The 13,339-nt window shown below is 39.2% G+C and overlaps 1 protein-coding gene across 1 annotated transcript; it reads left to right on the top strand.

Annotated features, from left to right (window-relative positions):
• Positions 1 to 1,108: 1,108 nt before the first annotated feature.
• ELMOD2 (ELMO domain containing 2) lies at positions 1,109 to 8,468 on the top strand. Its single transcript, XM_062493939.1, has 8 exons — positions 1,109 to 1,279; positions 2,422 to 2,450; positions 3,061 to 3,155; positions 3,921 to 4,050; positions 4,866 to 4,999; positions 5,583 to 5,651; positions 6,736 to 6,869; positions 7,284 to 8,468. The coding sequence occupies exons 1-8, from the start codon at positions 1,135 to 1,137 to the stop codon at positions 7,439 to 7,441; spliced, it is 894 nt and encodes a 297-aa protein (XP_062349923.1). The 5' UTR covers positions 1,109 to 1,134; the 3' UTR covers positions 7,442 to 8,468.
• Positions 8,469 to 13,339: the final 4,871 nt, after the last annotated feature.

Here is a 13,339-nt window from a genome sequence, read left to right as displayed (position 1 = left end):
TTTTGCATACAATTCTGTGTTCAAGCCACGTTTACTGAAACAATCAATTATAATACAATGGAAGTAGTGATTGAAACAAAATGGAACACTCAGGCTGAACCTCCATTCAGGAAAGGCAAGGCAGGATCCATGGCAACACACTCCGTAAAAATCATCTAGGCCAACTGCTGCAAGATGTGAAATATGTAAATATTTTCATAAGGAAGAATATCCTTTGCTGTTTTGATGACCCAACAAGCTCTACGTGATGTCCAGGTTTTAGGGAAACAAATTATTTTTTGGTAAAATTGTCTTGCTGAGGTTTAGGGATGGGACAGGTTTCAATGTTCTCAGACCCCGGGGAGGTTAACAAAGCTCGGGAAGAAGGATGGACCACTATGGGACAGTGGCTGTCCCACAGAGCACACCAAAAATGCAGAATTTAGGGGCCACAAGGACTTCTGGCAGAACTCCCAAGGTAAGGAATAAACAAATGAAGACCAGTCTGTAATTGTGCTCCATGAGGGCAACAGGAAATCCCGGCAGGGGCCGATCCCGACCCGAGAAGCCCACCGGCCACGAAGGAGAGAGACACTGAGCATGGCATCAATCAGCGTGAGAAGTGAGAGAATCACCAAGCAGCAGAGGACTGGACAGCGATTAATGACAGAACCGTGTGACTTGTAACTAATGAACACTAACCCCTTTGTTTGCTAAAACGTACAAATAGTAAAAAGTTCTGAGGGTTGGGGCACTTGATCTGCGGATTATCAGAGACCATCCAGGGCTGCGCAATCTGAGACAGACACTCGGTGTCTCTCCCGAGTGTGCCATTCCTGCCGTGCTGCGCACCGGGCGATCAACCCACCGGGACACGAGGCAGCAGGAGCGCCCGGGGCTGACACCGACCACCGGGAAAGGGAAAGCCGTTCCCAGGCGGCACTTCCGCCGCGATCACTTCCAGGTCGGGAGCGGCCTTCCGGGGGGTTCCGGGGGCGGCCGGGCCCCGCTCGGTGCCCGCCGTGCTCTGAGGGGCCGCGGCGGCCCGGCCGCGAGGGGGCGCCGGCGGCAGCGGCGGGGCGCGGGGCGGGAGCAGCGCCCGCGGCCGGGCCGGGCCGGGCCGGGCCGGGTTCGGGCCCCGCCGGAGCGGGGAAGATGTGGGCGCACGTCTGGGGGTTCCTGTACAGCAGCTACTTTCGCTTCTGGCTGAAGTGGATCCTGCGGCTGCTGACGGGCAAGTGCGAGCTGCAGCGCCTCCTGGGCGGCGCGGAGGCGGGCGCGCGGCGGACGCTGAGCGTAGGTAATGGAGGGGCCGGGGCAGGGCCGCGCCATTGCCTCGGGAGCGTCGTGTACAGAGAGCAGCGCTCACAGCGTCCTTTAGCGTGGAAAACCCCTCCCTGGTCATCGAGCAAAGCGCTGCCAAGCCCACCACTGAACCGTGTCTCCCAGTGCCGCATCCGCGCATCTTTCAAATCCCTCCCCAGGGAAGGGTGGTGACTAAACTGCTCTGGGCAGCCTGGGCAGTGCGCGACGAGCCTTTCGGTGGTGACATTTTCCCTCTTATCCAACCCGAACGGCTCCTGGCACAACCTGAGGACGTTTCCTCCTCCTGTCGGTGGTTTCCTGGGAGGAGGAGGGATCGACCCCCTCCTGCCCGCAGCCTCCTGTGCAGTGGTTGTAGGGAGCGATCCAGCTCCGCCTGAGCCTCCTGCTTCCCAGCACCTGCTGTGCATCCCCAGAATTGCATTTTCGCTCTTCCTTTCATCCCAGCTATCCTGTGAGAATTCCAAATCAATGCCAGAGTCTCTTCCTCGCCTGTTTGCTAGGGACGTTCCAGTGTCATCAATAAGTGAATCAGAAATCGTACCTTTCTGCTCAGAGTCTTCCCATCACTTTGCTTTTACCTTCCTTTACTAAAAAAAGATTCACACTGAATAGACACAAATGCATTTTTTTTGGAGGTGAGGAGGGAAGAGTGCTTTAACTTACCGTTCTGCTTGATGCAGAATTTTGATCTAAAATAGCAATTGGAGAAACTGCTGAACATTTTTGTGGTTTTACAATAACTTGCGGAAGTGACCGTACTTCCTTGTTCTTCAGTAATAAACATGAAATAACGTCTGAGAACAGGAAAATATCAATTGATGTATTTCTCTCCTGACACCTTTTCAAATTTGTCTTTGGTTTGTACATGTAATAGATACTATTAAAAAAAAAAAAAATCCAGATCTACTTTCAGCATTGTACTGAAGTCAGGAAAAACTCTGTGTAATTTAAGACATTCTGTTACTCAATAACCTGTTCATTTTAAGATTATTTTTTTTATTACATGTGTAAGAGGGATGTAAAATTTTATAATACATACTACAAGAACACTTATTGTAAATTACTTAAAACAGTTCAATTTAACTGTGAAATATTTTTATTTTTCACGTTCTGCAGAACATTCACTGGAATCATCAAAAAATAAGGTAAGAGATACTAGAGATGAAACTGTAATAAAACCTTTTTTCAGAGACATCCCAGAAAAATAACACATGCATTTACTTTTTGAGAGGGGAGAAGTGAAGAGGAGTAAAGGACAGAGAGAAGAAAACTTGGAATTCTGTGTTCTGTATGCTAGGTTTATTTGAGGTTTCTCAAAAATAATCCCATGTCCTTTCAAATGTTTGTTTCATTGAAACCTCAGCTTTGTTAGCTACCCGTCTCCTAATTTTGAAGCATTATTTTCTTGGTTGCAATTTTTTCAGTTGGATTAGGAAGGACATAATTCTGGAGCTGAAAGCAAACAAGAACCTTGACTAAGCAACTCTTCAGCTTTGTATTTATTCTTTACGCAACTACTATGTAAATGTTGTTTACAGCCTGGCAAAGTTATAAATCATGCTGCTGTGTAATTATTATCTTTTATATGCAATTTGAGCCAGTGCATTGTAAGCAATTTCCTTAAACTGACCCTTTTCCTCTTATAATAAACAATACACACAACAGATATACAGAAGGTGAACAATAATAATAATAATAATAAAGTAGATTATGTCTTCATTCCTCATGAAGTCATTTACTGTGTCAACTCCCTAGGTTTTAAGAAATGCTGTACATGTTGAAGAAGCTGAAATGGAGAGGTGTGTCAGAGATATAATGAAAGAAAAGAGGATTGAACAGAAGGATACAGGGTATGTTTGGAAACCTCTCTCTGTTCTCACTTGTTTGCATGTTCTTCCAGCTGCTTAACCTGATCCAATATTTGGGCCATTCAACACAAGTATTCAGTATGAAATCTGAAAATAAGGCATGGTTATGTCCTCATGAGTTCTAGAAAATAAATTGCCAAGTTTTAATTCATGAGGATTTGGCATTACTGTATCTCTGTTTTGCAAGTCCCTTCTGTTACTCCATATTTCTAACTAGTATGGTCATTGCACAATTGATTACAAGAACTATATAATTCCTTAGATATGTTTGAGAGAACATAGTGATGCTTGATTAATATTTGCATTCATCTGCATAAGTAACTAGTGAGTCTAATGAAATTCTTCTTTGAAACTATAAATATTTCTGACAGAGTTTGACTGTAAGACTTACAAAAAATTTGAGGGTAGGTGAAGGTACAGTGGTCAGGATGATGATATATGGAGTTTTCTTGTGCCGTAACAGATTGTAGCTTTTTTATTTTCCCCTCTATGTTACTTAAGGTAATAGAGTCTGACTGCAGCACTGCAATCAGCTAGAGATGTTTAAAGCATGTAAGAGCCATGTAGCAGTATGGATCTGTATTAACCAGTATGCTGTAGTTTGTAAAGATAAACATAAAGCACTTCCTAATTCTGGTGTTTACATTACATTAACATAAGGAAGGTCTTAGCTGGTAATTCAAGCTAGAATTCATGGCTGAGTAGGCCTATTTAAAACTTCTCTGTGGTGTTTTGTTATTATTTCAGGTTTAAGACAAATTTGCATATATCCTTGCTACAGATATCAGGTTATAAAAAACTGTATTTGAATGTGGAAAACCTAAGGAAGATCCCGTATGATTCAGAAAATGAAGAACACGAGGAGCAGTTAATTGAGGTGAAGTAATTTTTAAAATACATGTGCTCTTTGTTTGTTTTTTTCCCCTCCAAGTCCAACACCTTAAAAAAACTTATTGGTAGCATTCTTACCAGCTTATTTAAACCTTTTTTCTACTTACAAACTGCAAAGCCATTATAGAAATGACACATTAAAACCTCAAAGGAAAAAAAAAAGTGAACTAGAGTTACTTGCAATGGAATTACTTTGTGTGAAATCAGACATAGCAACAATATGTAAATAGAAAAACAGATTTGTGATACATCACTGGAGAATCACTACTAAAAAGTTACATAACCTTATGCACACGTCTTTGTAAACCACTAATAACTAAATTAAAAAAAAAAGACACTATTTTTTTCTTATTACTGCTCCCAGTCAACCTCAAGGAAGATAGTTTGATGCTGGAAGATAAAAACTATTTTCTTAGCACTTCATAATTATCTCAGCTTGCTGTGAAAGCCCCAACACTGACATTAAATGAGTATTCATTGAGAATTCTTATTTCAGTTTATAGCTGACCTGTTACAAAATAATGCATAAATTAATTTTTGAGGTGAAACAAGTCTTTGTTTCTCTGGTATTCATACAGCATCTTTGTCTGTGAAGGGAAATTACCCCATTTAATATTAAATGTAGTAACTTGCATAACTGCTGAAGTGAGCCATTGTAGCAGACTCCAGATTGCCACTGACAGAAAAGAGCAGATTGTTCCCTGTTCCTTGGTAAAAGGTTTCTAGTGTGCAGCAGCAAGTGTTCTGAATCATGTGATTTGGAATAGTGGAGCAGCATAACATGGAAGTATATTTGTGCAGCTCTGGAACTTGCTGATGCCTCACGAGAATCTGAAGGCCAGAATCAGCAAACAGTGGTGTGACATCGGCTTCCAAGGCGATGATCCTAAAACAGACTTCAGAGGAATGGGGCTGCTGGGCTTAGTGAATCTGGTGTAAGTGAAAAGAAGTATTTCATTCTTTTTGTGACTGATTTTCAGTATCTGTATTTTCTCTAGTTAATGCAATTTCTAATAAAAACTGATTAGAAGCAAATAGAAAGCAGTATGTTCAACATTTCTAGTGGCTGCACATTGTGAACATGTGATGTGGTTGGGTAAGGACAAGAAGTGAGGGAAGGGACAGAAATTTGCCCAATTTCTTACCTTATTTTTTTGTTGCCTTTTGATGGAGTTGCTAGGTTGTATCTAACTTGTCAAAAGCTTTAAAAATTCCTGAATGTAAAAATTTCTACTGTGATAAAAAATAGACAAGTTTACATATCTTTGCTAAGCTAACTTTTTGGACTAGGTTGAACTTCATAGTTGATGTTCAGATCACAATGATTAATTTTTTTATTGGTACTAGTTCATGCTGAATATAATTTATTTTGCTGCCTTTTCCTTGGTTTTCATTTTGTGCCATTTTCCAGTTACAGGCTAGTTTTCACCTTTAGTTTAAAGCTACAGATTTTAATGTTGTCATTAACACAGTATTTTTTTTTTTCAAAGAATTTAAAATAATATTTTACACTGCCAGGTATTTTAGTAAGCATTACACCAGTGAAGCTCGTCACATCCTTTCTCGGTCAAATCACCCAAAGCTGGGGTAAGTCACTCTGCAATTTTTTCTGGCTGCTTCTATATAAGAACTTACATGAAGACTGCTAAACATCTGTCCAGAAAATAAAGAGAAAAATATATGTGGGCTTTTTCCATTAAATAACGAAAAACTGGATCAAAATAGAAAGGTGTGAGAAACCAAACACAGGAAGCAATTTCTAGCTGGGAACTAAGTGCAGGTTTTTTTTTTTTTTTCAAAATACCATCCTTATTTAACACAGTGAACATCTTTAACATTGTACTTAGTTGTATTTGTAATAGATTAGATTTAGAAATTCATACTTAGTTTTCACCTTACTGATCCTATGTTGGGATTGTATAGATTACCTCTTAAGGTTCTTTTTTTTCCTCTAGGTTTCTGCTCTGTAATAAGTATTTACAAACAGGTGTTTTGTTGTTGTTCCGCTTTAAATTTGTTTTCAAAAACTTTGCATATTTAAACATTTAGCTAATTTTACAGGGAACTGTACTCTCAAGCCAGTCAGATATAATAATCTGATCCATCTCACCCTTAGTTAACTTGATGACTTACCAAAAAACAGGAGCCCTTCATGACTTTCGTTGTAAAAAATATCACCCTGTGCAACTCCATCACGAACAGGGTATGTGAGACTTTTTGCTGAATTACATAAGTATATAATTGGCACAAATTAATTAATTTTTACTTTTCCTTCCTCCACAAACACTGTAACTGTTGTTTAAGAATTTCTGTTATGTTTTTTATACCATGCAACAGAAAACCAGATTCTTTCAACCTGAACACCAGGTTGAAATAGCCATTCCGTTTACACTGCAACAGTGTTTTTCACATCCTGTTTTTAGTATTCCAGCAGATCTAAGGATTTCAAATGAACAAGTTGAAGTCAGTGTTGATTAGCTTTGCCATCTCAATATTACAATAACGTTTACATGGTTGGATGCACCAGGGAATGGTCTGTGGATTGGAATCAGCCCATCAACAAGTATTACAGGAAAAATTTTGACTATTACAGCTCTCCTAAAGCAAAGTAGGCCAGGGAAGCTTTTTAAGTCTTTCAGTCCATAACCTAAAACCATGATTTGTGTTGCAGTTACTCCTATGCCATAGTTGGGATCAATCTGACAGAGATGGCATACAGCTTGCTCAAGAATGGTGCTTTAAAGGCTCATCTCTACAACATGGTCACTGGGTTGCCACAGATGGAGCACTTCCATCAGTTTTACTGTAAGTATCTATAGCTTCTCTAGTGCAGACAACTCAGGGTAGGCCACAACATAAGAGTTTGGGCTCTTTGGAGTGCATTTCCACTCTTCTCTCATTAGCCAGAGCAAGCTGTACGTCTGCATCAGGTATTGGAAATGTACCTGCTGCTTTAGCATTATGCTGCAGGAATGTACATTTAAGGATAATTTCTGTGGCTTTCTGTATTTTATATACTCCAGTCTGAAAACTCAGTATTTGCAGATTTATTTTTGCATTCATTATTACAGCATCCTAAAGCTTGCTGTAGATCAGGACAGGACAGTCCTAATTTTAAAGGGTTGAAGAGAGTCTAAAGGATCACTCTAGGACTGGCTAGATCAAGGCATGAAATTGTGGAGGTCATTTTTGCAGATCTGTGTTTTATTTTCTTCACAGGTTATCTAGTTTATGAATTTGACAAGTTCTGGTTTGAAGAGGAACCAGAAAGCATTATGCACTTCAACCAGTACAGAGAGAAATTCCATGAAAAAATTAAGGGACTTCTACTGGATTACAATGTGGTACTGACCTTACAAGATACAAAGAAACCTTAATTCCTCTACAATATATGAGGTTCTGTATCAAAAATTGGATGATGCATTTGGACAGAAGTTTTGTGTGTCTCACCAAAAACTGTCTAACAATAGAACTTTTTTTTTTTTTTACATAAAAAAAAGAAAATTAGCAAAATTCAGTTAAGAAAGCTTGGACAATCAACCTCTGTTTACAGGTATTTTTATGCTATTCTCCAAAGGGCAGCTTTTTGAAAAGGAACAAAACCCAACCAACAAACCAACACAAAAAACAACCCACAGATCTCAAGAACCTTTGAGTTGCTTACTTTTGCATTTTCTTTTCTACTTCTTGGTGCAGGAACGTGAAGCAGGTATTTATGCTGCATCATATTTTCTATGAATGGGTTTGACTGTTAATGGTCTTTTAAAAGACAGTTTAAGTTCAGCTTTTCAAATTTGAATTTAAATTCCAACCTTTTAACGTAATGGCTGAAGTTCAGCTTTTAGTTGAAATTATTGCGGTTTTAGATCTTGTGTGTTCTTGTTCCTTTACACGTCATTGATCATTCACTCAACAGTGTTAAATTTCTTTGTAGTTAAGAGGTCCTTAAAGGAGACATATTATTTGTTTATAATTTTGGAGAAGAGGCTTGATCCATCAGCATATTTGTGTACTTTCTAGAAAGTACTTCTGGATGAGGAAATTTATCTATGGATTTCTACTAGCCAATTACTATGCTTGGAAGAACTTTAGTTTGCAAATAAACAAAAAGAACCACATGTCATCAGTACGAGGATAAGATCCTCAAGCTAAAGCTACTCTTTCTAAAAGTATTCCTGTCATAAAAACTTTTGATTCTTTCTAATCTGACTTCAAATGCTGAGGATGATTGACTCAGAATTTGTTATCAGCCCTTTCTTTTAACAGCTTAGGGGGTATTCTTAGTGGGAGGTACAACAGATCTACTTTAGCCCTTTTATAAAGTTTTTTAAAAAACCTTTTATTGCAGGTGCAATCCTTATTTTATAAAAATAAATGCACATCTGAGTACAAGTCTAAAAACTATGTATTTTCCATGGAAGGGATGCAACTTTGATGTGTTCCTTAGTCTTGCCATCCTCAGACAATCTGATAGAACTTCATGTCTGTATTGTGACTGATTATTGCTTAGAGCAACTTTAAATGGATTTGGTATGACCATCACTTTGTTTTCTAAGACCTTCTATTAAATAAGTGCCTTCTGCTGTTTTCAATCAGCTATTTATTTTGATTCTTCTAGCTAGATCAGAGTCTTAGAAACTTGAGTAATTTGAGAAAGATTTTTTCACCATATACCTAAATAGCTCACAGTGGCACAACATTTGTATGCTGATACAAGCTTTCATATATTTTTTTTAATCATCTCAGGTAAACTAGTTAATTTCTAGTCAATGACTACTCCAGAAGAGATTCCCGAAGAATATAAGCATTGAACACAATGAATGGAAGCATGAGAGGAAAAAAAAAAAGGAAGAAAAAAAAGAAAGACAACCCCATTTTCGTAATGAGTGCTATTACACTACATAAGTTTGAAATATAATATTTAATACTGCATTTCTTGGTGATCATCAAAACCCACCTGGGCATGGCCCTAAGGGACCCTGCTTTTAGGCAAGGGATTGGACTTGGTGATCCCCAGAGGTGCCTTCCCAAGCCAGTAATTTTGGGAGTCTGTACTGTGTAAGTAGTGAATTGTTGCACTGCATCCACCCGTGTGCTCTTGATCCCTTAAATACTGGGGATCTCTTGCTTGTGGGGAAGCTCCTGATCAGGGTACACAGTGCATGGATATGGGGTAGCACAGTTCTCTTTTTGTGATACCTTAGGTACAGACAAGAGTCAGACAAGTTGAATGTGTTCAGGGGTGGGGAAGGGTTCAGTCTTACCTGTGTTGGTTGATGCTGTTCTACCAATATAAAAAAACCACCCCAAAAACAACAACAACCCCAACACTATGAAGATGTGCATAGGGAGAGTATTTATGGTTTGCCCTGGCTTGTAAACTGAACAGCTGAACCGACCAGATTCAATCCAAACTGACAATGGGAGGCCCAGTTCTTTTGCTACTCCCCTGTATGGATCCTGGAATACTCACCAATGAACAGCTGAGGTCCTGTGGAGAGCATTCTGGGATTCAGGTCCTGTGGCAGCGCTCTGTTTCTCTGAGCTTTGCAGACACTGGACATGCCAAAAATCCAAGGAAGGAAGTGGAAAGTGGACTCCTTCCCAGTGGCCCAAGTGGTTACTTTCTAGCTCCATCTTCTGGAGCAAAGGATTTCCTTTGCTGCTGCTGCCAGACATAATTGGGGTCACTTCTGTAATTCAAAAAGTCAGTTGCGTGTTGCTTGCAAAGGAGATCCTGTTTGTTTTCACCTACAGCCTGCCAGCTAGTCACAAAATAGTCTGAGCCATCTCTAAAGGCTCCTCTGAAGGAAGTCTAAAATTTTTTTTTTGCAACAGTTGCAAATGTAATCTACACCCTTGTCCTTCCAGCACTGAGACTTTCACTGGACTCCTTGTTCAGCACGAGACTGACATGGAACTATTGCTGAGGCTTCTAAAGCCCAGCCCTAGAATCTCAGGGTTCCTATCACACACCTGAGAGGTTTTAGTGTCAAATGTAGTTCAAGCTTTTAATAAGATGCATCTTTGCTAGTTTTTCTTCTTCTTAAATCAGTGGGTGATCTGGAAGTAAACTGTGGCAGTATACAAAAAGTAAAACCAACCATCATCAGATGAGTGAGACGTAAGGGAATGCATTAGTTTGCATGTAGTAATTAAGGTGAATGTTTGTTAGGCTCCAGTGCACCTTCCCAGGAAACAGTTAGAATTTGCATGTGGTTTTGTATGACCAACTAGCCCAGTAATTCTGTCTAAGAGTCACTCACTGTATGTAGACTAGTACTGGGTGTCCCTTTTTGCACCCCTGGTATGTTAACTGTATTATGGTGGTAGCTAGAAAATGTATTGAAATAGGTAAAATAGTGTTTAGAGAGGGCAAGAACAAGGCCTTACTAGTCAGTGGTGTTTTATGCTAACTCTGTTGTAGGGTGACAATCCTTAGGTTATGGAAGACTGGAAATGGAGGTAGGCCACTTTTCTGCAAGTTGATATAATCTTTAACATCCGAATTTGTTGCTCACAGGTTATTCTAAGAGTCTTAAAAACTCAGTAATTTTTTTTTATTAACCATCATGTTTTAAATACATATTATCTTATTAGAACTTGCAAGTGCTGTTATTTTTCTAACTTGTTGCCTCTTGAAAACATTCACTATGTGAAAGCTTGCAGCAATTAAAACTGGAGACAAGATGGTTCTCTAAATTTGTTGTTCCTGTAGCAAACGTTTAACAAACTACCTTCACATTTGTTGTTCAGCTTATGCTTGAAACATGGTGCCACTCTGTGAACAAATTAATCTGAAGATAAGCAGAAGTTTACTACAAGCAAATGTAAAATCTAATCATTCACCAAGTAAACACATTGTTTCAGAAGTAATTAACTTGATTGGAAAGCCATCTGAAGACGGTGCTACATAGGAAGAAAGAAACTGTTTTTAAACTGGTTGTGCTTCTGTCATCTGATACAACCATGTAAATAATAGGGCATTTTGTCCTAAAGGGCAGTAGTAAAAGGGGCAAATTTAAACACGCCAGGTAAATAGCTTTGGACTTTCAGTCTTTGAAATACAAGACAAAACAAAAACGCAACAAAAATTAAACACACACACAGCTCCATTGGTTTTCCTGATTTTCCGTCCTAGTCTAAATAAAATCCCACAAAATAAATTACTTAGCCTTGTTTTAGGAATTAGGATGAAAAAGTTTGTGTTAAGTTAGGTGGGAATTGAGCAGTCAGTATCCTTGACAATACTGCTAGTGATGTGTGGTGAAGATGTAACTTGTGGTTTCCTTCTGTCATTCCTGTTTGTGTTGCTGTAGTACCATGGTGACCCATCTTTGGAATGATGTTTCTTGTGCCAGTCTAGATACAGTCTTTCTCTAGGGAATTAAGAACAACCCAGCCCAAAACAGCTTGGGGGCAGTTTTTTCTTATGACACTGTGCTTAGATAGCTGCATACTAGTAGGAATTCCTGTTCACCACATTATAAAAGCAATAATGTATACTGTGATGTCTGTGTAATAGAGATGTTTACAATGATAGCAAATAAAGAACGGGTTATTCCAAAATACTGTCAATAGTCATGTCTTTGGCCTGCTAGAAAATGTAACAATTTTCAGTTTCATGCACCTGCACTGGATATGAGTAAAAGCCTTATCCTTTTTTCTTCCCCCCAACCTCCTGACTTGCCTCCAGCTTGTTTAGAAGTCCTTGGTTCTTGATCCTGTCATGTAGATGGGCTACTGTGGTAGAGGTTTATTACTGCTTCATTTCAGTTGCTTTTAAAATCATCAGTAGAAAAGAAGCTCTTTCTTAAGCTTAAAAAAACAAAAACAAACATTCACCAAAAAAAAAAAAAAAAAAATCTGCAACACAGAAAATCCCCCAACCAAACCCAAACCCCCAAACAACCCCACAAGAATGATTTTATGTGAAGGATCTGGAAGTTAACTCTCAGAGGCAACTCAAAATGCGAGCGTTTTTGTTCAGGAAGAACAAAATTTAAAAGCTGAGAACAACTCTGGAGAATTAAAGAAAATCCTTCAAGTGTGGATGATTTGTTATATTTTTCAGACTCAGTATCTTCTGGCGTACCTTCACACAATCTATGTTAATGATTTACTTGGGGTCTTTTTAGTTTATTTGTACCTCTCAGGCAGCTTTTGTTTCTCCGGCTGAATTCTGGGGAACAAGTGTTTCTATTAATGTATGGAAGTGCCATTCCATGAGAACTGTAATATCTCACCTGTAGCAATTTTTTATTTCTACAGAAGCACACAACAGGCCCTGCCACTACAGGAACATCCCAGTCATCCAAACTCCAAATGTCAGGTTGATCAGTTATGCAGATGTGTTATTTTAGAAAATAGGACAAGCAAGCAGCTATTCAGGAAATTGAAAGGAAAGAGAAGAACCAGAGATTGTCTTCTGAAGTAACATACATTGAAATATCTGCCACCATTTATCAGGAACATCTTGCCCTGCTGTTAAAATTGACTAAGCTGTATTTCACAGCTTATATTCCAGCTGTAAGATACTCTTGCACAGCAATGCTGCTGCTATCAGGACACGTTGCAATTTTCTATTATTATTACCATTTTCCAGTGTAACATTCACTGCCACAATTTTGGTTTCTTACTGTTTGCTGTCAGGCTAATTTCTGGCTTTGCTATTGAATAAACCAACATTTTAAATTGTGTCAGTTTTGGGTGGGGTAGATTTAATTTTCTTCCCAGTGGCTGGTATGGGACTGTGTTTTGGATTTGTGCTGAACACAGGGTTGATTAACACAGAGATGTTTTTGTTATTGCTGAGCAGGGCTTACACAGAGCCAAGACCTTTTCTGCTTTTTCTTTCCCTGTTAAACTGTCTTTATCTCAACCCACTAATTTGAAATACATAACACTTGACTCAAGGCTATCTTCTAAATTGAAAGAAACAGGAATAGCATGGAAAGACTTTTTTTTTTTTTCCAGCCAGAGGATAAAGCTCAGTAATAGATACAACTGATTCACTCTCAGTCTCACAATAACACTCCTGCTCACCTCAACTGGTGAACTCTAGTCACAGACCAGTCTTCCCTCAGCACCAGGAGTTGACACCAGGATTTGAAGGAACACTGGAACCTCATACACTAACCAAGCAAAAGGCCAGGATACCATGGCACACTCTGACAAAGGCTAAGCTGTCCTACCAACTTGTATACAATTTCTCAGTATTTCCTCATTTGTTCAAAATGTTTTACTCTAAGCCCAATTAGTCCACATTTCTTACC

This window comes from Cinclus cinclus, chromosome 5 (genome assembly GCF_963662255.1).
Source record: "Cinclus cinclus chromosome 5, bCinCin1.1, whole genome shotgun sequence".
Classification (NCBI taxonomy): domain Eukaryota; kingdom Metazoa; phylum Chordata; class Aves; order Passeriformes; family Cinclidae; genus Cinclus; species Cinclus cinclus.
This window is presented reverse-complemented; position numbering and strand designations above follow the sequence as displayed.

Coding starts and splice junctions, on each gene's coding strand:
- ELMOD2 (XM_062493939.1), top strand. CDS start 1,135: ATGTGGGCGCACGTCTGGGGGTTCCTGTACAGCAGCTACTTTCGCTTC. Junction 3,156..3,920: donor ATTGAACAGAAGGATACAGG/GTATGTTTGGAA, acceptor TTATTATTTCAG/GTTTAAGACAAATTTGCATA. Junction 5,000..5,582: donor CTGGGCTTAGTGAATCTGGT/GTAAGTGAAAAG, acceptor TTACACTGCCAG/GTATTTTAGTAAGCATTACA.